This window comes from Chenopodium quinoa, unplaced genomic scaffold (genome assembly GCF_001683475.1).
Source record: "Chenopodium quinoa cultivar QQ74 unplaced genomic scaffold, ASM168347v1, whole genome shotgun sequence".
Taxonomy (NCBI): domain Eukaryota; kingdom Viridiplantae; phylum Streptophyta; class Magnoliopsida; order Caryophyllales; family Amaranthaceae; genus Chenopodium; species Chenopodium quinoa.
The window spans coordinates 345,146-371,718 of NW_018745470.1; the positions used below are offsets into that span (position 1 = coordinate 345,146).

At 38.9% G+C, this 26,573-nt stretch overlaps 3 protein-coding genes across 3 annotated transcripts; 1 reads left to right on the forward strand and 2 right to left on the reverse strand.

Moving 5' to 3' along the window:
• Window positions 1-5,185: 5,185 nt before the first annotated feature.
• LOC110715125 lies at window positions 5,186-6,511 on the reverse strand. The gene has a single exon (XM_021893699.1). It carries the CDS (start codon window positions 6,509-6,511, stop codon window positions 5,186-5,188), a length of 1,326 nt encoding a protein of 441 aa, XP_021749391.1.
• A 9,421-nt stretch (window positions 6,512-15,932) lies between these two features.
• LOC110715044 (GDSL esterase/lipase At5g45920-like) lies at window positions 15,933-20,933 on the reverse strand. The gene is made up of 5 exons (XM_021893615.1): window positions 20,647-20,933; window positions 20,280-20,498; window positions 17,317-17,384; window positions 17,014-17,178; window positions 15,933-16,325 (listed from the first exon to the last, which is right to left on the reverse strand). The coding sequence occupies exons 1-5, from the start codon at window positions 20,743-20,745 to the stop codon at window positions 16,166-16,168; spliced, it is 711 nt and encodes a 236-aa protein (XP_021749307.1). The 5' UTR covers window positions 20,746-20,933; the 3' UTR covers window positions 15,933-16,165.
• Window positions 20,934-24,669: 3,736 nt separating this feature from the next.
• Window positions 24,670-25,425, forward strand: LOC110715126 (uncharacterized mitochondrial protein AtMg00810-like). Its single transcript, XM_021893700.1, has one exon. It carries the CDS (start codon window positions 24,670-24,672, stop codon window positions 25,423-25,425), a length of 756 nt encoding a protein of 251 aa, XP_021749392.1.
• The last annotated feature ends 1,148 nt before the right edge of the window (window positions 25,426-26,573 follow it).

Here is a 26,573-nt window from a genome sequence, read left to right on the forward strand (position 1 = left end):
AGCTGGGCCAGGCCCTGAAGCAAGAGTCCGTGGCCAGAGACGCCATGAGACTAGAGAGGGATCAGGCCCTCCTGGACGGCCAGCGCTGGAAGGAAGGATTCGAGGCCTCCGAAAAGCTTAGAAGTGAAGTGGCCTTAGCCCAAAAACACTTGAAGGAGGCCTTGGACGAGGCAGACGTTCTCAAGGCCGAGGTGGAGAGTTTAAAGAAGTTCGTTGAGGACTTGACTCTACAGCTGCAAACACCTCAGGCCCCTAGTGCGGATGAGGTTATCCGCATTGAACAGAATGCTGAGGATAGGCTGAAGAGCCACTTCTTTAAGGCTTTTGAGCTTATGGTGGACGTGGGCGAGGAGGCCTTTTATCAAGAACGCTTCACCAAACGCCTCAACTTTGTCTGCCTCAGAGAAGAGGCTAAGAAGGCCGGACAGTCTTCTCCTGAGCCGGACGTCACACCAACTACCTCAGAAGAGGAGGAAAACGAAGAAGTGGCGGCCGACAAAGACGGTGAAGTGGAGAGCAAGGAGACGCCTGCTAAGGACGCGTCCCTTGCCGCCGTTCAAGAGCTCGGCCTAGGCCAAAATCCAGCTTCTACCCCAGCCGCCCCTTGATTTCAGCTCTTTCTGCCTTGTTTAGTTAATTTCTATTTTCTTTATCTGCCGCCTTTTCGAGCGGTTTTATGTAAGATTATTTGCGCCTTTTGAGTGGTCTTTTTATTAATCCAAGTTTTCTATTTTTCTTCATACTTTGCAAATTTTACATTTAACATGTTTTTACTTTTTCGTACGATGGGGGGTTATGCCCTGGCCCTTTATTCAGCGTTCACCTAGTCCATATTTTAAGTGGTTTGATTGAGTTGGTAGAATTTATACCTTGGGGGCATGACTACTAGTAAGTCAATCAAATCATAAAAATGATTGCCCTTGGACTAGGTGGTACGCCGAATCAACACATTATTTGACCGTTCGATTTGCTTTATGCGATTTTGTCCGTTGAAACTATCGTTCGGACGCGCTCAAAAAATTTCAAGTATGATCTCTACTTAAAATTTCTAAGTTTGGCTGGGCTGTAATGCCTAGGTATGCCCTTTCCCCATTAGAGGGGTTTCATAGGGTACCTTACCTTTTCCGTCTGTCTCAGTGAGGGACGGACGTATACATGCGACTTAAGGTCAAGTCGCTCGTTTTTATTTTATTTTATTTTATTTTATTCTACGACCGGGTTGCTGTGTTGCAAGCAACCTAATCACAAATTTCACGCGGCATTACTGTGTAGACTATGACCGTGCAACTAAGCATAAATAGAATGGAAAATAATATAACAATGTTTGACTTTTCATTACTTTGTCAAAATTACATTGTTGTGGCCATACGACTTACATTGCTCGGTCAACAGCCCTAGTTGTATAAACAGCTTTTGGCTAAGTATTAAACTTAAACATAATATTTCTTCAAATTGTCAGTGTTCCATGTACGTGGAATTGGTCAGCCGTTCATGGCTTTGAGACGGTAAGTCCCATCTCGGACTTCTTCCCTGATTCGATACGGCCCTTCCCAGTTTGGGGTCAACTTTCCATCTTCATTTGCTCGTCCCACAGCCTCCATCTTCCTTAGGACCAGATCTCCCAATTTTAGCAGTCGCTTTGACACTCAGCGATTGTATGCCCTTGTCATCCTTAGGCGATAGATTTCGTGTCTAAGTGTCGCGTTGCCCCTAGCTTCAGGAAGGAAGTCTAGGGCGGTCTTCATGGCTTCCCAATTAGCCGCTTCATCATATAGCATCACCCTAAGGGTGGGCTCATACATCTCAATTGGGAGGATAGCCTCGGCGCCAGGCCATAAACCAAAAAGAATGGAGTTTCTCCTATGGAGCTCTTGGTCGTGGTTCGTATGGACCATAATATATTAACCAACTCATCAACCCATAAGCCGCCTGCCCTTTCAAGATTGCGCTTGATTCCATTGGAGATCAACTTGTTGTATGCCTCTACTTGGCCATTGGCTTGTGGTCGGCCGACTGAAGCAAAGCAATGAGCTATGCCCTAGTCCTCCAACCATTCTTTGAGTTGAGGCGTTTCAAACTAGGGTCCATTGTCGAACACCATAGACTGAGGAACGCCAAAACATGTAATGATACTCTTCCATATGAAGGCTGAAACATCCATCCACTTGATGCCCCGTACAGCCTCGGCCTCCACCCACTTTAGAAATTGTCTACTGCTACAAACATGTAACGCCTTTGACCAGATGCTGGTGTGTACGGTCCTAAAATATCCATCCCCCATTTGGCAAAGGGGAGCGGACTACTGACGAAGGCCGCCTGGGCGTGAAGCTTATCCAGGAGATGTTTTTTATTTGCATTCACGACTTTTGGAAAGAGCCGCTAAATCAAGTTCTCGTTTAGGTGAAGGAAGTATGACTGCTTTACCAATAGTCGAGACCCAATCAGGAGATGTTTCAGCCTTTTTCGCTTTTTTTTCCAACCAACACGAGATTTGATGGCCCAGCCACCTATCTTCTTTATTCTTCTCACAGCCATGGGGCTGGGTTGGCTGGTTTGGCACGAATTTATATATATATATAGAAATAGTATATCATTCGTGTTTCTGTTACAACACGGCGAAACTAAATGGTTCTAATAAATAGAATAAAAAAAAGTCTTTTTAGGCTATAGACTACCGAAGTAAATATAGAATTGATTGACGTTCCAAGAACTTAGGAAATGGAAAAGAGATGGAAGTAAACTACCTTCGGAATCGCTAGTCAATCCTATTTCCGATAGGGGCAGGGAAGGCTCTATTTCTGGGAGCGAACTCCGGGAGACTGTTGGCGGGGCGGTGGATCAAGGTTGCAAATCTCTGGCACTTGTCACATTTCTTCACCATTTTCATGGCGTCCGAATTTAAGCTCGGCAGTAGTAGCCCAGATGGGCAGCCTTTTCAGCCAAGGCTCGTCCTCCAATATGAGAGCCGCACTACCCTGGTGAAGATCGTCCAGGACATCATGTCCTTTCTCAGGAGTAATACACTTCAGGTACGGCTTCACAAATGCCTTTTTAAATAACTCCCCCTACTCATTTCGAACCAGGTCGCTCTCTTTTTCATCAGCCAGCTCTCTTTAGGATCGGTCGGGAGTAATCCATCCTTTAGATAAGATATGATCCCATCCATCCAAGTGGAGCTTCTATCAATGATATGTACCGGCTCGGCATCAATACTCCTTCTTTCCTTTATATCCCAAAATACCAACCTGGGGGTATCACATGATGCTGAGGATGCTAATTTAGAGAGAGCGTCTTCCTGATGATTAGACGAACGAGGAACTTGTTGTAGAGTAAAATGATCTAGGCCCTTAGCCTCCTCCTTGACAATTTTTAGGTATTTCATCATAGCCGGCTCCGTTGCCTCGAAGTCTCCATTCACCAGGCCGACTACAAGTAGGGAGTTCGAGCTTACATCAATTTTTGTTGCTCCTGCCGCCTTACACATTCTAAGGCCGGCCAGGAGGGCTTCATACTCGGCCTCATTATTGGAGGCTTGAAACTGAAATCTCATAGCGTACTGAAACTTATCTCCCTCAGGAGGAGACTGACATATGACACCTGCACCACACCTGGTAGCTATTTCACTACCATTCACGAACACCTTCCAGATCTGGTCTCCGGCCGGCTGAAGATCCGGCCGAGTCATCTCAGCTAAAAAATCAGCAAAGGCTTGTCCCTTGATTGCTTTTCTTGGCTCAAATGCAATGTCAAAACCTCTCATTTCCAAGGCCCACTTGAGCATACGGCCACTTGCCTCTAGGGTTATAAATGGCTTCTTCAGAGATTGGTCTATGTAGACCACAATTGAATGTGCCAAGAAGTATGGCCGCAGCTTTTTCGATGCCATGTATAATGCCAAGCCAAATTTTTCAATAGGGGGATACCTCAGCTCAACGTTGTGAAGTACATGGCTGATAAAGTAGACTGGGATCTGGTGGTCGTCCCGTTCAGCAAGCAGGACGGCACTCAGAGAGTGTTCAGAGACGGCGAGATAGATAAATAGCTTCTCACTCTTGAGTGGACTGACGAGCCGAGGTAATGTATGCAGGTGGCTTTTTAGCTGTACGAATGCTTCCTCGGCCTCCTCTGTCCATTCAAACATGGCTTTCTTCTTGATGGTTTGAAAGAAATAACGACACTTATCCCCTGATCTTGACAGAAATCTACCAAGTGTTGCTAAACAGCCGGTCAATCTTTGTACTTCCTTAATCGTCCTTGGTGACTTCATGTCCAGGACGGCTTGAATCTTTTCAGAGTTGGCCTCAATTCCACGCTGATCAATTAAAAATCCGAGAAATTTATTGGACTCAACACCAAAGACACATTTCTTTGGATTTAACATCATCTTATGCCGCCTGAGTTCGGTAAAAGTTTCTCGTAGATCCTTCAGATGATCGGCCGGCTCTTTTGATTTGACAATCATGTCATCAATGTACGCCTCCATATTCCGGCCGAGATGATCTCTGAATACTGTATTAACAAGTCATTGAAAGGTAGCTAGGGCATTCTTAAGACCGAATGGCATAACTTTGTAACAGTACAACCCCTGCTCAGTTACGAACGTTGTTTTCTCTTGATCTTCTTCCCATAATGGAATTTGATGGAATATGGAGTATGCGTCTATAAAACTCATCAAGGCATGCCCGGCCGTTGAATCAACCAGGCGGTCGATTTTGGGCAAGGGAAAGTTATCCTTAGGGCATGCCTTGTTCAGATCGGTGTAATCCACACACATTCTCCAAGTTCCATTCGGCTTCTTCACGAGAACCACATTGGTTACCCAGTCTGGGTAATAACATTATCGAATGAAACCGGCATCCAGCAGCTTTTTTACTTTAGCTGCGGCCGCCTGATTCCTCTCTTCTCCATGATTCCTTTTCTTTTGGCGGACAGGCTTAATGGCTAGATTTACAGCCATTTTATGCATGGCCAGGTCAGGGCTTATTCCTGGCATCTCACAAACATCAAATGCAAATACATCCTTGAATTCTCTCAACAGTTGAATTAACTCATCCCCAAGCACACCCAAAGCTATAGTGCCCACACTAACTGTCCGACCCGGTTGATCGGGGTCAAGCACTATATCTTGGTGACTGCCGACCGGCTAGGGCCGCAACTCTTCTGGCCGACCGATAGTCATTAGCTGCTATGCGTGCTCTATCTTGGCCGCCTTACGCTTCTGGTCGACCTGGTGTGCTGGGAGTGAGGTTCCTTCTTCTTTTGGCTCGAACGCCTTTGGTCCGCGTGCTGTAGGCTTAACGGCCGACTGATTACATTCCTTCGCCATATTCTGACTCCCTTGGATTGTCCCTATTTTTCCATCCGTCCTCTCGAACTTTAGCAGCATTAGGTGAGATACAATGACTGCTTTGGCTGCGTTCAGTGTAGGACGGCTGAGTATGACATTAAATCTAGTCAGCTCTTTAACGACCAGGAAGCGGATAATCATATCTCTTCCCTCCCCTTTTTTCCCAAAGCGGACGGGTAAATCTATCCGCCCAACTGGGCAGATAACATTCCCCCCAAATCCGACCAACGGGTGAGTGATGTCCTGAAGAGCATCCTCTGGGAAGCTTAGATTCTTCAAGGCGACCAGGCTGATGATGTCAGCCGCACTACCCGTATCAATCAATATTCGTCCGACCTTCAAATTGGCTATCTTCATAATGAATACCATGGGATCATTGTGCAGAGCTTTGACCTCCCCAGGGTCAGCCTCACTGATGACTACTTCGGGAAAGGGTTCGGCCTTCACTGAATCCGCTTGCATCACCTTTCCCAAGTTCCGGGCGTCCTGCTTGATTCCTTTCATAGTTGGGCCGCCTGAGGCAAATCCCCTTGATATCACGGCCACAAAGCTTGAGTCAAGGCTATTCCCATCATCTTCCTTGTCTTTATTCTTATCATTTTTCTGTCTTTGCTCGGACGTGTTGTTTGTTCGTGTGTAAGTGAATTTGGACTTCATCACATAAGAATTCAGCATGCCCTTCTCGGCTAGCTTGTCCAGCAATCTCTTCAAGTTGATACAATCGTTTGTGTCATGTCCCACGCCCTTGTGGTAATGACAGTACTTGTTCTTGTTCATGTATTGAGACAGGCCTCTCAGCGGCTGTGGCTTTTCAAACTCAAACTTATCCTTGATTTCCATCAAGATAGAAAAACAGTCCTTGTTGAATTCATACTGAGGCTCGTACGTCTTGACCTTCTTGGACTTCTGTGGCTGGGCATCGGCCACCCAGACTTCTTTTCTCTTTTTTCCTTCTTTCTTTTGGCCGGCCGAGTCTTGCTGAGAAAGTTTCTTCTCAGCCCCCTTGGCCGGCGCTTCTGATTTTGTGAGCAAACAAAAGTCCGCCGCTTCAATATAGGCTTCGGCTTCCCGCAAAACACCTGCATATGTCCGAATCTTTTTCCTTACCAGGTCAAATTTAAAACCTTTGTGCCTTAATCCCTGGAGAAATTCATAGTGAGCCATTTCATCCGGCAGATTATGAATTTGGGCTTTTTCTTGGTTAAATCGATGGACGTACGAGCGTAGGCCCTCATTCTTCCCTTGGACGATTTTTGCCATATTGAGGCTAGTCTTTCAAGGTGGTATGTTGTATGAAAAATTTCCCACAAACAGCAACCTAAGAGTAGTAAAACAATTGATGCATCCGGCCGGGAGGCTATTGAACTAATCTTGTGCCACCCCTTTCAAAGTGGCCGGAAAACATTTGCACCAGGTAGAATCATCTACACTTTGCAAGTACATCAGGTTTCTATATGAGGTGATGTGCTCTTCTGGGTTGCCCGTACCATCATAAGCTCCCACAAGCACACTCTTCACCTTCGGCAGCTGAGGGACAGTTAAAATATCTTACGAAAACGGAGGCGGCTTATCTCACAAAGTCAGCTGGCGCATCTGCCAATCGATTGGTTGAGGCTGGACAAACGGTCTAGCCAAGTAGGGAGCCTGGCCGTACGTCTGCCCGTATGGCCCATATTGTCCGAAGACTTGAGGATTCGGCTGCATAAACCCATTGGGGAGGTTGATATTGGAGTGATTGAACTAGAATAGGAGTTGGAGTGCGGACGACTGAAGTAGGGGTTGGAGTACGGACGGCTTGGCTTCGGCTTGAGATGGTCGTGTTGGCATGTTGGGAGAGAGAATGGTTTGAAAATTCATCCGGCATAGTTGGGGTTGAGGTCGTGTCCGAGTAAACGGCACGTTCACGCTGCTTATGCCAGAGGTAATCTCTAGCGTCCTTCCATCGTCTAGACGAATCAGGCTCTTCTCTTCGAGGCTGCCTACCCCTCCCCCCAGCCGACTGTGTTTTTGCTAACAGATTAGAGAAATTTGTCCGCAGCACCCTTGGGGACCTTCCAGTCGGCCTACGAAAAGGAGTGTTTCCAGCGTTCGTATCATGGGCCGCTTTGTTGTGCGCTTTCTTTGGAGCCCTCTATTCCTCTCTCCTGGGCGGCTGCCTAGAGGTAGAGGCTCCATTGCTCTCAAACTCCTTCCGGAGTATGTTAAGTGCGGCCTTTAGAGAGGCTGCGGTAACAGGAGGGTCATCAGCTTCTTGAGATGTGGCTATCAGCGGATCGCTGGTACGGATTGTAGGGATTATATCCTCTTGAGCGCGGGGAAAAAATGTCGTTGACTAACCTCCTCACGGCCAAACAAAATTTATTATAATCCTAAACTAACCCCTAAACAAGTCTAGTGGTAAGTTCGGAGTCGAACCACAAGGAACGGTAATGTTGGATTGTTCTCGATCTAATGCTTAAGCTACGCCGAAGTCGGTTTATGGATAGTGGACACTACAACTACACTAACACACATATAAAGATCAAGATATTACAAAGTCTACTAGGGGCAAAGATCCACTTTGAACAATTAACAAGTTAATGGGAATCGATTTGATAATCAATCATGCAAAGAAAGAATTAAAATGGGAATTAATTACCATCAAGAGCAATCTCTCAAATTCCTAGCCTAGATCCCTCATTGACTAGGTGCATAGAAGAAATTTACCCAAAATGCAATCAAATATATAAATTCTAATTCACAATCCCTTGTCAAACTAGAACTAACATGCAATTAAGTTTGCTATCTTGGGAGATCAATCCAATCTAAAACAAACAACATGCCATCATCAATTCAATCAATTTAATCACACAATTATCATCAAATTTATCTCAAATAACTCAATTAACCATAACAAAGCTTCACTCAACACCTAGTAGAAGGAAATCTACTCAAACATGATTAACAAAGCAATTAATAAAGCATAAAGAGAGAAGAGAGTAAGAAATGCTCATTGATATAAAATGGAGATCTTCAAATCATCAAATTCCTCCTTTGATTATCCAAAATCCATGAAAACCATTGTTTCTCTCACTTTCTCTCTCCAAAATTTGAGAGTTTCTCTCTCTAAAAACCTAAAACTAACCTAAAACTACTGAAAATATGAATTCCCTCTCTAAAATGAGCAAAAAAAATCTATTTATAGCCCTTACTAAATTGCCTAGGAAGCTCTGCAACAAGTCGAGCAGCGCGCAGAGGAGCGGGCGCTCCAATTTTGTGCACGGGCGCTCCTAGCTGCAGCAAAATATGGCAGAATTGTTCCAGAAAGTTTGGAGCGGGCGCTCCTCATAGGATGCGCGCCCGCTCCTATCGGACTGGGCAAACCGCTCAGCTTCAAATGAGCATATCTCCCACGTTTTACAACGGAATTGGGCATATGACCTGTCTTTGGAAAGCTCTCAAGATAAGCTTTCATCTCCAATTCGAATTGCCCCAAATGTTTTGTAGATCAAAAGATATAGGCGTTTGAAGTTCGATCATTGCAAATCAAGTGCACATTTCTTCATTACTTGTTCTTTTATGTTTTATATTTCTTCAATCTTGAGCAATGAACTTATCCAAGTGTTCCTAAACATAAGAATAAACCAATAAAGTTTAATCTAATGCCATAAGCAACCAAAATATGCAAGAAAAGCCAAAATTTGAGCAATAACGACATTTCACACACAAACATGACAAATGTAGTAAAACGCTATTAAAACCAAGTAAAAAGATAGAAAAACTATGAAAAACTAACTACAAAACTCCTAAAAATAGCGACATAATGACACTTATCAAATTCCCCCAAGCTGAACTTTTGCTCGCCCTCGAGCAAAACAAAAGAAACACAAGGGAATGTGATGCATTTTATACAAACAAAGAAAACTAGAAGGAAAAGAATATACACTAACTCACTTTCGTAGGAATCACGAATACATTTAGCGTATGCATCAAGCACTTTAAACCCTTAGATTGCTCTAGAGGACGAGTAAGCTCTCGTAAGGGTGTCCTAAGAGTTTAACCCATAACTCTTGACAAAAATCAAGGCAAAGCAATAAATAAATAAAATAAAATAAATCGAAGTAAGAGAAAAGTTACAAGCGTTCTAGAGTGGACTTTTATGATGGAACAAACACTAATGAATGTCAATATTTCTAAAATAATAAAGGTATGCACGTTCTAAGATGTCCAAGGTTGATTGAAACATAACATATGCTAAGCATAGAGAACTAAAGGAAACACATTCCACCTTTTGTTCCAACCAATCAAACCACGTTCTCTCTACTAGTTTCAAATCCACTTTCAAGTTAGCTTCTCATGATTCCACGAAGGAACCGGAATATAAATAAGAAATTAAAAACATTGAGAAGGTTACCCGACATCTTGGCTATGCAAACTCGCTCTATAGGCTTGATTCCTATTTCCCGCCATCATTGAATGACTTAACCCTCTAGGATCAAAAGGACTCTCAAGGTTGTAACATATAAGCTAGGAGAGTAAAGGTGTGGAGAACTCTTGAAATTGGCGGTAAACCTATGTGAAGCACGGGTGGAACTTCTTCCACAAGATCTAAACGATTCCAAAACAAAAGTGCTAAGTATGCTAAAATTGCGTGACATGATTGGCTGCGCAATCAGTGAATGCCACGTGTTGCTTTGGGGGCGCCGTTTTGCGGCTTTCATTGATATCTCTCGAGATTTGGGCCCTGATGTAATTAGGCCTCTCTTGCGTGCTGATTTAAGGGGTCATATATGCCCTAAACACGTGGCATCTTCCTGTAACGACACGTGTCGCCCTCTAACTGGGCCACGTGTCGCTACGAGATTGGCCTGAGCCTTTGAGTGCTCTTAAGCTGGATGTGTGGCATCTTCCCATAGTGACACGTGTCACCCTATAACTGGGCCACGTGTCGCTGCGGGACTGGTCCACGTATACGGGGTATTTTTACCCTCAACATTAGTCAACGCTGGAAATATAAGTAATTAGTCGGAACCCGAAGAAATGGTGGGACTTAACAAAAACAAGTTTTAAAACAGGTGTGCCTTGACAAAAAAAAAATTTAAATCAGGTGTGTTTTGACAAGAAAAAATTTACGTAGTATAAGATGGTTTTCAACAAAATTTGGTTTTTATAATAACAAAATTTCCGAATAAAAATAAATGAAGAAGGAATTTTTTTTTTATATAAAAAAACCAATTAATATTATTCTCGTTTTAGTAATAACCACCAACAAATCTTTTTTCTTAATTTTGGCATCGACTATTTCCAAAATTAAATTTTCGCACCAGATTAAGGAGGGCTACGTAAATTAAAGATTAAGGAGTATTTTTGTTTCTTTTTATTTAAACAGTGATATGAAGGGATTAGAGTTTCCTTCGTGTTGATTAGTTTTTGTTAAAGTAGGTGCATTGGAGTGTATGTTCCACGCATATGGATCCAACGTATTTCCCAAATCCGGATAAATTTGATCCTACAAGATTTGAAAAAATATTGCCGCCTCGTGCATTTGTACCCTTTGGAGGAGGAGCGCACATTTGTTGCGGGAGAGAGCTTGCTCGAATTAGTGTTCTGGTTTACATACACAATGTTGTAATTCGATTTACACTTTCGAAAGTGAATCCCAATGAAAAGATTATTAATAAACCTGATCCCTACTCAGTTGACGGGCTACGAATGCGCTTGGAACCACATGGAAGTCAGTCGTTATATGTATAGTGGATTAGTGGTTTGGTTTGAATAATGTTTGAAGTTATTTAAATATTGAGCTTATTGCTCAACTGGGCTGATATGATTCTCTTCCATTATTAGCTTCACAGTATATTATGTAAACGATAGAAATGGTAATGTATTTCTTATTTTCTTATATATATGTTATATTTTAGTTGCAAGGTTGAGAGTTTCACTTTTTTTTTTCAATGTGCATACATTTTATAAATAAAACCACAAAGAAGTCAAAGAAGTGTGGATGAATAGTAAACAAAAACAAAACTGTAAGAATAAATAAGAACAAAAGAAGTACATGCATATTATTTAGAATCCTAGTTAAATGGCTAAATGCTACATGCACGACTGTAAAAAAGAATTTAGAGTTGTCAGGGTCTAACCCGAACCGTTAAACCCGATTGTTTCGAACCAGTCCGAAAACGAACTGCACTGTTTGAAACCTGTTTTTTGGAAACCGAAAACTGACCTGATGACCCAATTTTTTCCAACCCGAAACTAAACAAAACCGAATTTGAGCGAACCATTACTAACCCGACCCGTTATCAAGCCAAACCGTTACAACCCGAAACTGAAAGCAACCTAAACCGATTACGTCTAAACCCGATAGTAACCCGACCCATTTTAAACCAAAAACCATTAAACCCCGATAAACCTAAATCGTTCCAACCCTTAATCCGTTGTGACTGAACCATTTATAATCCGTAACCCATTGTGACCGAACCGTTTATGACCTGTAACCCGTTGAGACCAAACCGTTTAAAGTCGTAACCCATTATGACTGAGTCATTTACAACCTGTAACCCAATATGTTTATGATCTAATCCGTTTCAACCCACCACTCGATAAACCCAACTTATTTATGACTTGACTTGATTATAACATGACCCGTTCCTACCCGTTATCTGACTAATTCGATTCGATAATCATCCGACTTAATTTTAACTCGATATGATTTGAACTGAAACCCGCTTCAAATTGGGTAAACTCGTTTTCAAACCAACCAATTTCAATCTAAACTATTACAACCTGAAACGATAATGATTGAACCCGATTTCACCCGATCTGTTTTGAACCGAAACCCATTTTCGACCGACTCAGTTTAACCCAAACTGATTATGACCCGAACCAATTACGACCCATCCTGATTAAGACCCGGACTGTTTTTAGCCGAAACCCACATTAAACGGGCTAAACCCGTTTTCAAACCGACCTGGTTCAGCCCAAATTGATTATGACCCGAACCGACTAGAACCCGGCCCGATAAGGACCCAATCCGAAAATAAATTGCAATTAAAAAACCAAACCAAACTGACCCGATAATTTTCAAAACCGAACCGCTAATTATTTCAACCCGTTATAACCCGAAACTGATAAACCCAACCCAAACTCGGATTGTTTACCCGAATTGACACCGAAAGTTTTGAGTTGTGTATAAGTAGGTCAAGGTTATGATTGAATGGGTATATTTATGGGATAATTTAATACATTGGTTGACCGATGATGATAGTCGACGATCGACGACACAAGACCAAGTCAATATAGTTACTAGTGTTCCTAAAATCGTGGAGAAGATATTTGCTACCAAGAATATGTCATAGAGGTTGTTAGACGTATCTACACCCTAAACAAATCCACGTTCTTCAGAAGACAAAGTAAAGATGTCAACAACTATCTCCTACATTTATAAAAGACACCACCACTATTCTCCGACCACTTATCAAATGCCTTATAACTCCCCTAAGCTCCATTCAGATCATACGCCTAATTACCACCATACTAATATTACTCCTCCCAAACTTAGGCCCTGCTTTGTTCACCTTATTTTCACTTATTTCAGGTTTGATAAGTTTAGATAAGGGTTAATAAGTTCAGATACATTCAGATAAGATAAGTTCAGGAAAAATAAGTTCAGACAAGTTGTGATAAGGGTTATCCAGGGCTACCCAAGTTTAATTTATAACAAAAATAAGTTCTAATAAGGGTTTCATCATATTAGTTAAGATAAGTTTAGATTAGTAAAAATCAGGTGAAAGAACGCACCCTAATCTTCCCCATGACCATTTGTTGTTTTCCCCACCATAAGTCTGTCCACCTAGATCTTCCATCACCAAAATGCATAATAAAGTTACTCCCTCCGTCCCTAAATTAAAAGTCTTTTTCTCTTTATTATGTAAGTAATAAATGTTAAAAAAAAAAAAAAAGGGGGGCTTTGTATTAAGACCATCTCCAATGATGAGACTCGAGTTTGAGTATTGAAATACAAATTGAGTTGTTTTTTACCTCCAACGGTGATACCATACCCACTTCTCAATTTATCAACTCATATGAAGTCTAAATTCTCAATGACGAGACTCTCTAAAATATACAATTGTCACTTTCAATTTATGACCCATCAATAATTATAAGATAAAAAAAAAAAAAATAATAATAATAATAATAATAATAATAATAATAATAATAAAATTAAAAAAAAAGTAAAACTTAAATAAATTAAAAAAATATAATAGAACATTGACAAGGGCCCAGACTTTTTGTCAAATGAGACTCAAAGTTGAGTATTTAAATTTAGCAACTTTCTTTTGGAATTGTTAAGTTTAAATACCAACTTTTTGGTGTACATTGCAAAAAATACTCTATCTCTCCTAAAAATACTCACTTGAATCTTACCATTGGAGATGGTCTAAGGACGGAAAGAGTACTATATTTTAGTCCTTTGAGTTCATGAGTCCCACGGATCACCTCATGAATTACATTATCTAATTATTACTTTTCCTTTCCCCTTTTTGATACTTATTATCTTTGGCTATATTCATCATTATTACCTTTCTGTAATATTTCTCCATATACCACTACTACTCTTATATCCGCAAAACAATTTACACTCGACCTAGTGTATGTTGTCCTCAACTGCCTTAGTAGTTTAGTACCCAGTTAGATTATGCTTATATTAAATATATTACCACCGTTAATTATTATGTGCAATAATGGGGTATTATTTGTGAGACATAAAATATTTCTTTGTTGCATATAATATATTAAACAAAGGTAGTATAATGTGGTTGTAATCCTTGGCTTTATGCCCTATAAAGGGGGGGTTTTTTCCTGAGTTTTTAGAGCAGCGCGTAAGATTTTAATTTTAAAAAAATTATTAGAGCGACACTTAAGATTAATATTTTTAAAATGCTACAATCGGATTATGACCCATAAGATTATTACAAAGTTTTATTACATATATAACTAGGAAGTATATATTTAGTAAAACATTTCATTTGGATATATACAAAAAAACCGTGCATTGCACGAATGCAGAGCTTTATCTAGCTTGATTGTAAACAATTTATGCCTACGTTATAGTAGATTGGTTGACTCATTGCCAAATAGGGACTGATGGATCATAAAACTACATATTGATTCAAAACTAAAGATGGTTCTATGTTTATATTTTGTTATACAAGTATATTTATGAGAAAATTTAATCAACAAGTTTGACACTTCGAATATAAACAATCAAGATAGGAACATCACGTGGAGGGAATACGAATATTGAAAATCAATTAAAGTAGGGTTATTCTGGTACGATTATTTTTAGTTCAATTTTGCTCTAATAAGTTCAGTTCAGCTCAACTCCTAATTTCCTTCTCTTATAAAATATTCATTTCAATTCAGTTCAGCTCTAATAAGTTAAGTTAAGTTAAGTTAAGTTCATTTCATTTCATTTCATTTCATTTCCGTCAATGAAAACAGACCCTTAATTTAGATGATAAACTAAATACATGTTGCGGATTGTATCAAATTTAGCTTAGTAAATTGAAGGGTGCTTTTAATAATAATGCAATAGTCCAAATAATGCAATAAAATTTCGGCAAATACAAGTTTAATTATCTGTTAGATAAACGAATTTTTGTTAATCTGGTGGCATTTCTGTAAATATATTGAAAAAGCATGATTATTTATTCGGTACTTTTGGTGAGCTGTCCAATTATTGTTTGCAACTTGTATTTACTATTTAGTGAAGAAATTACATATGTACCCCTCAACTAGTATATGAAAATACGCATGTACTCCTTCACTAGTACTCCCTTCGTTTTGAAATACTTGCTCCACTTTTCTTTTCCGGCCTTTTTTAAATACTTGCTTCATTTCCTTTTATGGAAATTTTTTACAATATTAGTTCATTTCTCACATTTAGTAGACCCAACATAATACTCTCACCTCCTATTCTTCCACTACTTTTGTTTTTTAAAATTTTTATTTTCTCAACTACCCCATTATCTCCATATTTTATTACTTTCTCCAATTTTTCCTAAAACTCCGCGCATGGAGAAATGGAGCAAGTATTTAAAAACGGAGAGAGTACTTAAAAAGACGATTATACCCCCAGATAAATCAAATTTGTTTATCTGGGGAATTAAGTAGGCACAACTCATAAAAATTAATGGAGAATTGTTGCTATTAAAAAGGTGCAAACATGTACCTTACATTATTACATAACTAGCTTTTTGGCCCGTTCAATGCACGGGTGGTTATTTGAGTTAATTACTTTTATATGTAGGTATGCTTTTATATGAAATAATTGTTTTATTTCTAAAACTTAAAAGAAAAAAGACTCAGGGTAAAACTGTGAAAGAAGATCAAGGAATTTATTTAGATATATATACTTGAAGATTGTTAGATATGAAAAGATATATTAGTTTAAATTATATTTAAAGTCTAGGAGATGAAAAGACAATTTTTATTATAATTCATATGTATATGTAATGTGTACTAATTAATTGAATTTTATTTTATTATGGTGGAAATAAAACATTTCATTTTCTTACTTGAATTAAAAATTGTAGATGCATAAAGACTTAAACATAAATATTAAGAGATGTGACATGAGTCATATGGGGTATTGAGTGACTTGTGATGCCATGTGTCATATGAAAAATTTGTGGTTTATGTTTTTAAATACTAAGTATAGATATAGATAGATTTACCTATACTATTTGTTAATCACTTAAGTCTCCACAAAGCTTTAAATATGGGAGAGTTGAAGGTCATAATATAAAAAATGACTCGTTGCCAAGAATTGCTTCAGTTTTCAAAAGCTTTAAGCGGGTCTTGTGGATTAATTTCTGAGAATAGTGGCAGATCAACAGGCAACAATTCTAGGCTCACTCCCACCTCTTTCAGCTTCTTGACAACTTCCTCGAACACAATCCTGTTGCCACCTTGGGCGAGGTGCAGGCCATCACTGCACATGTACTCACAATTTTATTTTACTTTAAAAAAAAAAACCAAAAACAAAAACAAAAAACACACTGGTAAACACATCTGCATGCAAAACAATAATTGATGCCTAATTCTTCTCAGCATAACTTTCCAACTTAATAGAGTACTTTTGTAACAGAGTTCTATGATGCGGACCAACAGGAGAATTCTCAGATATGTTCTAGTCTGCAGAGCCACAAAGTATCCATGAAATCTCAAAGAAAATGTTATAAGAATTGGATGGACATGTTTGGTTCAAAAGGAAGCCAAACGCCCTGCTATTTTATTCAACCATTTCAGGGCTGACTTTATCCATGAAATCTCAAAGCATGATATATACCAAATATATATAATTGTCAAATATGCCAAAGATTATTATCACTGATGTGATTTTGAGATAAGGAAAAAAGACGTAGATTTTAGGACTAGGGAGAATGGTTACTTCGTGGATATATCTGTCATCAATGTGCTTTGTGCACATTTTGCTAAGGATTTTCTTTGGATGTACAAGGCTAATTACTCTTAATTTAATTACTCTGAGATCTGCACAGTATTGCCTCTTGGCATTACTCTTAATTTAAAGGGAGATGTTATTCTTGTCATGGTGATGCAGTAGACAGTGGTGAGTTCTGACTTTAGCATCTCTAACTATATAGCTCTATGAAAAGTACCTGAGGCATGAATTCTTCCAATCAGAAAATTCTTGCATCTTGGTCCACATATCAATTACTGGGGTTGCACATTCTCTTGCAACATCAACACATGCTTTAGCGTAGGAACCAGCAGCCTCATTTGTTCTCTCAGGTAGACCACTTGGATTCTCAATGTAAGGGTGCCTGCACCAATTACTCATCAAAGTGAATACAATGATAAACATGATATAGGCCGGGTCACAGCTTGCAAAGATAGTAAACTGATGAAAATATTAATTATTAACGATAGAACAGTATAAACTGAATAAAGAAAAACTTAACAGTAAACGTCCAGCTTCATCAATTGGAGGGGGCGTGATGAAGAGGATAATAGCAGTCTCCCATTTTTTCTGCACCCAATAAAAGCAAGTTCAAACTCAATATTAGAAATTGTCCAGCAATTAGCACAACTACCAGCACTTGACTGGCTCAAATTGTGTAACACAAACTAACATAATGACAGATGATTATACGTGTACTGATAGACACATTGCAACAATATTCAAGCCAAGGAAAACCAGGAATCTAGCACTAAATGCACATTCATCCTAATAACGCTTATGAACTAATCGTTAGCCTGAAGGACTTCTTATTAACAAAAGGCAAACAACATCATATATTAAATATACGGCTTTTAAAACCCTCCTGTAAACATCATTTTGCCAACAAGACCACTGACATTTCAAGTTGCTGTGAGAATTTCTCTTAATCTTCCACTCCCATTGGATTGTAAAGTTTATGCCTTTAATAATAATAGTAAAGTTTAAATCACATCTTTTGGTTAGTCATCCAATGTGAGCTTTTAGCTTCATCTGCTAGTACGTACTATGTAGTACTGCAGCAATTTACGAGTTCAAATTTAAGTAGTAGGGGCCAAAGTTTTGTAGGAGGATAACCCAGTTAACACTTTAAACATAGAAAACTAGAATATAGAATTATCGCAATTGAAAACCAATAGACAAATTTAATTTTCGTAAAAAAAAATGAAATAAATACACTGCTATCAACTGATCATCTAAGTGGCACCTCTATATATGGTTGTTTTAGAAATCAATTTCCCATTTCACTCAAAAAGAAAAACAATTTCCTTTATGAATAATTTGCTGACGGCTACCATTTGAATAAATTTATTTATCATTATATTGACGGATATAATACAATTTCAAACGGATTTCACTAGACAAATTGTCAATTCCCATCACTCAACTCAATTCCAAATTGTCCATTAGAATTTAGAGACAATTTCCAGGATCAAAAAAGTTTCAAATAACAATGTACCATATCTGTTTCTGGATCACTTCCTTTGAATTTCCGTTTGATTTCTAAATTATAAATATTTATTGTCAATGGGATAGCAAACTAATTTGCTTATTTCCTTTTAATCTTCTTCATTCTAATTCTGTTTTGTACACTTGATGCACTATGCATTCACCACTGCCTACGTTTATTCAGTTTGCAATCCTGCTCATCATATACTATGGAGAATAACATCTCAATGTTGCTGTGCTAGATAAACCTATGAGAACCCCTCATAAAATGCATGCTGATTAGATAAAACTAATAAGGTGAATCACTAAAATCCAAAAGTGAAGCCTAATTTATACAAGCATGAAAGGTGCTCTGATCCGACATTAACAACATTCTATAGGCTGTAACATGACATACATTCTTCTTTTAACATTCTGGATGCAATGATTGCATTAAACCAAATTAAAATATTTCATAATTGATGACACATGAAACCACAAGAAAGATTAACAAGTGTTTTGAAACTTAGAGCATTATTCTTCAATATCTCTTTGTGGAAATCAAACGGCAACAATGAGAATGACATGCACTGTTGGACACAGAAGTATGCGCAAATTAAGGCAAATGATATCACATTCGTAAGTTTCAACATAAGAATTAAGAAAATGGTGATAACTGATTTCCATGTAAGGAGCTTCTAAATGCATTGCAAACTTTTACTCCATTTCAGGGTGCACTTTTTGTAAGAATAAAATGACAAAGGACCAATGCAGCTGAAGGGAGTGCTTAATTCTTCAAGACTAGCAATATACAATCCCCCCAAAGGAGAAGAACAATCCTTCGTATATGAGTACCAATTTAACATAAATGAAATACAGAATAATAGAAATTTGACTAACTGAATAACATAATGCAATTGTGTTTTGTGCCAAATCAGTATTTAATTTCATACTGTCAAAAACTGATTTTAAACAAAATTAGCAATTATATGTATTAAATAGAGATGGGAATGGTCTGTCAGTTACATCTTTCATAGTTTTAGAGAACAATAAGACTAATGCCTCTTTTGACTTTATGCCCATTAGCAAAAAGTTAGCCCAATAACTTTTTGAGAAACTAATTCTTTAAATCCAAATCTATAAAGTAGTACAAATATTCAACGAAAGCAATGTTTGACAAATCCAAACAAAAGTAAGATTAACTCCATGAAAAGCCTAAGATACCACCATAACTATTAGTAATACCTATCTAATATGTTTACTGTCCGGATTGGATTCTTTGAGAACTTTCATTTCACAACCCTTTCCCAAAGTGGCGTGGTCCTTTCACTCCTATACTATCAAGTATAATTCCGCCACGACACCTACCATACCATTCATTACTTGCAAAAGTGCAAAACATAGCAAGTTATCAACAAATGTTCCTTGTACAGAGTATTATATAGTTACTCTAGAATTCAAAAAGTCAAAATGCCTAAACACAAAACCAAACTTGATTACAACCAATGACAAAAACAATCGAACCAACTCAACTTTCCCTTTCTTCCTATTATGCAAGAATCGATTGGCCAGTAACAAAATTCGACATCCCTTTTAATTTGAGACAAGGGTCAATGGTTTAGAAGTAGAACTTAGTCTATTTATGTCATACCAATTCCAAACACGTACTCAATCCTAATATTTCATTAACCAAACACCCCTGATACTTAAATGATCTAACAGGCCAAGGGCCACATTAATTTATTGAAACTTTAGCCAAGATTATAACTAACTAGTACCAAAAACATTTAACCAACTAAAGTTATTGAAATCCATAAATCAATGTATAGAAAAAATATATATAAGTAAAAAATGTGATCACCAAATCTACTACAGTAGAATCAAAGTCTACAACTTTAAAAATTGACACTCGTAAACATTTTATTATGCTCTACATGTGTGCATAACAGAGAGACAGAAAGAAAGACTCTGAAAAAGAGAGTTGATATGATGACACACCTTGAGGAAAGAGAAGATATTGCGAAGGTTTTCTTTGTATTCATCCAAAGGCACGTGTTGAAAGGCGGCATAACCATCATTAAGACAAGCATCATTGGCCCCAAAAAACACCGTCACCGCCATTGGCGCCGCTTCATCCGCCGCCGGAAACACCTTATCCAACACTTTCACCGCCCATCTGGTGTTGTACCCACTGTAACCTCTCATCAATATATCAACCTGAAACCCAGATATTAAATCAAATTAATAAAACCCCACAAAAACCCAGATTCATAATCTTGAATAAAATCAAATTTTGCAAATTCCCACAAAAAAAAGGTTGAATTGGCGTCATTTAGGCATATCGTCGAACAGTTGGTGTGCATACCGTACGAGAGAAATGATTAGCCAGTGAAGCTCCCCAGCCTCCATTGCTAAATGATTCTTCAGTAATGGAGTCTCCAAATAGGTAGATTTTGGGTCTCATGGTTTGTCAAATGATCTGCTTTGATGCGACACAGTTTTGAAGGAGTCGTAGAGGAATCAATTGTTAATTCATGGAGATTGATGAAGTATTAATTTAAAAGCTACATAATGTAATACGGATTATTGGAGCAACAAATATAAACAGGGGAGTGCTGTAAAAAAAATGTTAATCAGTGTTTCTATACATCAATCAATATTATATGAAAAAATTGTCAATTCTCATTTGCCTAAAAAAAAATAATCGAAAGATGGGATTATTTTTTAATAATCCGATCTTTAAAAAAAAATCCCATCTTTCGATTATTTTTTAATAATCCGATCTTTAATATCAATCTGCTTCTAATGGTCTCAGCAACTGAAAATTGTATAGTACACCAGGGTGTACCATGCTCATGGTAGGTACACGGTACACCTAGTGTTAAATGATGTGTTTTTAACATTTTATTTGCAAGTTTTCAGTTTGTTATTTTAAAAAAAAAAAAATCAATGTCTTCCACAATTCATGGGATTCAACGCAATGCTCGATCTCACAAGGTTCTACATCATATCATAGCTCCGAAAAAAAAAGGTTGTTGCACCTTCAACTGAGGAGGAAAAGGAGCTATGGACAATTTTGGATGCTCTGGTTCTTGGGTGGATTTATTCCACGATCTCAAAAGACCTTATGCACACAATTATGGAACTTAACTCTACGGCAATGGAGGCTTGGAATAGACTTCGTGATATTTTCCAAGACAATCAAAACTCCCGTGCCGTAACTTTGGAACATGAGTTCTCAAACACCAATATGGAGGAGTCCCCAAACATCTCGGCATACTGTCAACGGCTCAAAAGCCTCTCCGATCAGTTGAAGAATGTAGGGGCACCGGTGGATAACAACCGCCTTGTCCTTCAATTGGTTTCCGGTCTCACGGAACCGTACAACGGTGTTGCAACTTTAATTAGGCAGAGCAACCCTCTTCCTCAATTTTACCAAGCTCGATCCATGCTAACTTTGGAGGAGGCGGGCTTGGCAAAACGGGCTGCTACAACAGCTTTGGCAATGGTGGCAAGTGTTCCTCGAGAATCTGCCAATTCCGGGGGTGAAACAGGGGCATCTCGCGGCAAATCAAAAAATCAGAAAAAAAAAATGGGGCTCGAAAATCCGGTGGCCAGCACAGTGGCAGTGGTGGTCGTAGCTCCGGCAGTGGGGGTGGTCAGAACACCGGCGGCCAGCAGGGTGGCAGTCGCGGCAGTCAGTAGCAACAGCAGCAGGGGTGGCCTGCTCCACCACCATGGCAGCAGGGGTATGCTCCGTTTCAGCCATGGGGTTGGGCTCTACAATGGGCTCCTCCTTGCCTATATCCCACAAACGGCTGGGCTCGTCCTCAAGGCCCAGTCAAGCAGCAACAAGGTGTATTGGGCCCACGCCCACAGCAAGCTTACTCGGTCTCACAGCAGCAGCCCATGACATATGTTCCCACCCATATTGAATCAGCTATGCACACCATGGCGTTGAGCCAACCCGATCCTTCGTGGTACATGGACACCGGTGCAACCTCGCACATGACTTCCTCCAACGGTAATCTCTCGTCTTATTTTAATTTGAGCAATCATCCTAATGGTATTGTTGTTGGTAGTGGTCATACGATTCTAATTCATGGTTGTGGTCATACTACGTTGCCTTCCCCTAACCCTCCTTTGTCCCTCACTAATGTCCTTCATGCTCCTAAAATTATTAAAAATTTGATTTGTTTTAGGAAGTTTATAACTGATAATTGTGTGACCGTTGAGTTTGACCCTTATGGTTTTTCTGTGAAGGATTATCTGAGAGGGATGCCAATAATGAGATGTGATAGCCAAGGAGACCTTTATCCTCTTACTACCACTTTCAAAAACTCAACTCCATCAAATTTTACAGCTTTAGCTTCCTCTTTATGGCATGATCGATTGGGACACCCGGGATTGTCTATTTTAAAGACTCTTCGTATTAATAAAAGCATTGAATGTCCTCATAATTCTAGTGCTAATGTTTGCAATTCTTGTGTACTTGGAAAACACGTAAAATTGCCTTTTATGTCATCGAATTCTAGTACTTCTATGTTTTTTGATATTATTCATAGTGATTTATGGACCTCTCCTGTTTTGAGTTCATTGGGTCATCGTTATTATATGCTTGTGTTGGATGATTATTCTAAATTTTTGTGGACTTTTCCCTTAGCTAAAAAATTGGATGTGTTTGACAAAATATTAGCCTTCCAAGCATTTATTCGTACTCAATTTGAACGACCAATTAAAACTTTTCAATGTGATAATGGGAGGGAATATGATAACGGTCCCTTTTGGGATTTATGTGAATCTAATGGCATGTCTTTTCGTCTTTCTTGTCCCCATACTTCGTCACAAAATGGAAAGGCTGAGAAAAATAAGATCTTTGAATAATATCATACGAACTCTTCTTTCTTATGCTTCTCTACCTCCGTCTTTTTGGCACCATGCTTTGCAAATGGCAACATATCTTCATAATATTCTACCAACTAAATTGCTAGAAAATAAGTCACCTCTCCAAGTTTTATACCAAAAGGACCCATCTTACTCTCACTTACGTGTTTTTGGGTGTTTGTGTTATCCCTTGATTCCATCTACTACCATTAATAAGCTTCAACCTCACTCCACACCGTGTGTTTTTTTGGGGTACCTACCGAATCATAGGGGTTACAAATTCTTTGATTTATCGTCTAATAAAATTATTATTAGTCGCCATGTTGTGTTTGATGAGAGTATTTTTCTTTTTGCGGACTTGCATAAACCTTCTTCCCATACTTATGATTTCTTGGATGATGGCCTGAATTTCTATGTTATTCAACATTTGCAAAGCACGACCCAACCTCCTTCTTCTAGCTCTAACCGAACTAGGCCACAAGTCACACCCTCCAGCCCAGTTCGCGATTCTCCTTCTCCCTCACCTAGTTCTCACCGAAATGGGCCTCATGCTGCTCCCTCCGGCCCAGTTCGCACCAGCCTAGGCTCAGCTCCCCTTACTCCTGGCATACGAGTTGTTGATGTTGGGCAGAATGGGGCCTCGCTGGACCGTGGGCCTGTTCAATCAGCCACGGCCCAGCAGGGTCCTACCCACTCAGCTGACCCAACTGCCTCTAGCCCAATTCCCACGGCTCCATCTTCTCATTCTTCTACTCCACAACCCCCTCCTAGTATTGTCACCCGAAGTCGAAATGGTATAGTCAAGCCCAACCCGAAATATAAAAATTTCAGTGCTATGACGTCTAGTGTTACGAAATCCCCTTTGCCCCATAACCCCATTTCTGCTCTTCGTGACCCGAATTGGAAAATGGGGCCATGGATGATGAATTTGATGCTCTTATTAATAATAAGACGTGGGAGTTGGTGCCCCGTCCACCTGATGTTAATGTTATTCGTTCTATGTGGATTTTTACTCATAAGGTGAAATCTAACGGTGATTTTGAGAGGCATAAAGCCTGTCTTGTAGGTGATGGCAAAACACAACAGGTTGGCATTGATTGTGGGGAGACTTTTAGTCCAGTTGTCAAGCCGGCTACTATTTGGACTGTTCTTAGTCTTGCTTTATCAAAAGCTTGGCCTATACATCAACTTGATGTCAAGAATGCATTTTTACATGGTGATCTTAATGAGACAGTATATATGCATCAACCAGTTGCTTTCCGTGATCAAACTCGCCCTGATTATGTATGTTTGTTACGGAAGTCATTATATGGTCTTAAGCAGGCATCCTGGGCTTGGTATAAGAGGTTTTCAGATTTTGTTGCTTCTATTGGTTTCACTAATAGTAAGAGTGACAACTCTTTATTTATTTATCGACAGGGGAAGAATGTCGCTTATTTGCTATTATATGTTGATGACATACATTATTCTTACTGCCTCTTCTGATACTCTGCGGTGTTATATTATGTCTCTTCTTAGCTCTGAATTTGCTATGAAGGACTTGGGTCATCTTAATTATTTTCTTGGCATAGCAGTGACAAGACATAAGGGTGGATTATTTTTGTCACAACGCAAATATGCGGAGGAAATTATTGACCGAGCAGGGATGTCTTCATGCAAACCTTCGGCAACACCTGTTGAGGTTAAACCGAAGGTCAGTTCCCCAGGTTCTCCTTGTGCCGATCCTACATTGTATCAGAGTCTTACAAGGGCCCTGCAATATCTTACTTTTACTAGACCAGATATATCATATGCGGTCCAACATGTTTGCTTATATATGCATGACCCGAAAGAGAGTCATATGGCTGCTCTCAAACGGGTTGTTCGCTACGTACAGGGCACTATTGATCATGATTTGCATTTGTATCCGTCCTCTGTTTCATCTCTTGTCTCATATACAGATGCTGATTGGGCTGGGTGTCCGGATACGAGACGGTCCACATCCGGATATTGTGTGTATTTGGGTGATAATTTGATTTCCAAGTCCTCCAAACGACAAGCAACTCTGTCTAAGTCAAGTGCCGAAGCAGAGTACAGGGGCGTTGCTAATGTAGTTTCCGAGTCTTGTTGGCTTCGAAACCTACTATTGGAGTTACATTGTCCAATTAAGAAGGCAACTTTGGTTTATTATGACAATGTGAGTGTTGTTTATCTTTCTGGCAATCCGGTGCAACATCAACGAACAAAGCACATAGAGATGGATATTTTGTTTGTTCGGTAAAAAGTGGCCCGTGGTGAGGTTCGTGTTCATCATGTTCCTTCTAGGCACCAAATTGCGGATATTTTTACAAAGGGGCTCCCTCGTGTTCTTTTTGAAGATTTTAAAGATAGTCTAAGTGTCCGTCCTCCTCCCGCTTAGACTACGGGGTGGTGCTAAGATATATTATTCATAATATATCTTTAGTCAATGTGAATATTTTAGTTACCTTGTTTATAGCCTAAGTATATTTTGTAATTAGCTATTTCCTTAATTGTAGCTTAATTAGTGCCTTATGATAAGGCTAGACTATTGTATATATTGGCTGACAAATGAATGGAATACTCACGGAATTAGTTTCCTTCAATAATTTTAGAGAATAAAAATTATTTTTTTTATAAAGAGCATTATATAGTCATATAAAGAACCTCAAAGATATATATATATATATATATATATATATATATATATATATATATATATATATATATATATATATATATATATATATATATATATATATATATATTAAAGAAAGGAAACCAAATATAGTATTTTGGATAATAACATTTTGAAAATGAAATTAAAATTTTAAAATATAAAATTTTAAATTCAAAATTCAGGTATACCATGTCGTGGGTGTAGGAACCACGCATTGCTCAGTAACATATAAGTATATAACCAGTTAACTAGGCAAAGTTTTATTAAATAAAGGTTAATTTACACATGTCACAACGTGGTATGTCAAAAAATAAATTATGTTTTTAAGTTTTGTAAAGAAATGATTATAACTAATAATCAATATTACCTCTGTTTCTTTTTAGTTGACACGTATTCCTTTTTAGGAAAATATTTTTAGTTGACACGTTTCCTTTTAGGTAAATTATTTACCTTGCATTTACAAGCTATCCCACTTGCTTTTTCATTCTCTCCCACTATGTCTCCTCTTTTAATATTTATTTGTTTAAATCAAACGCGTTAAATAAATAGAAACGGAGGAAGTATTAATTAATTGTTTTAAACTATTTTTTTTCAAAAAAAAAAAAAAAACACTCTGCCCCAACACCTCCTTTACCCCACTATCAACCCAAACCACGCCATTCGCCGCTAGCCTCGCTGCGTTCACACCTTTGCCCCACCGTACCTTCACCCTAACTTCCCCACGCCGGTCA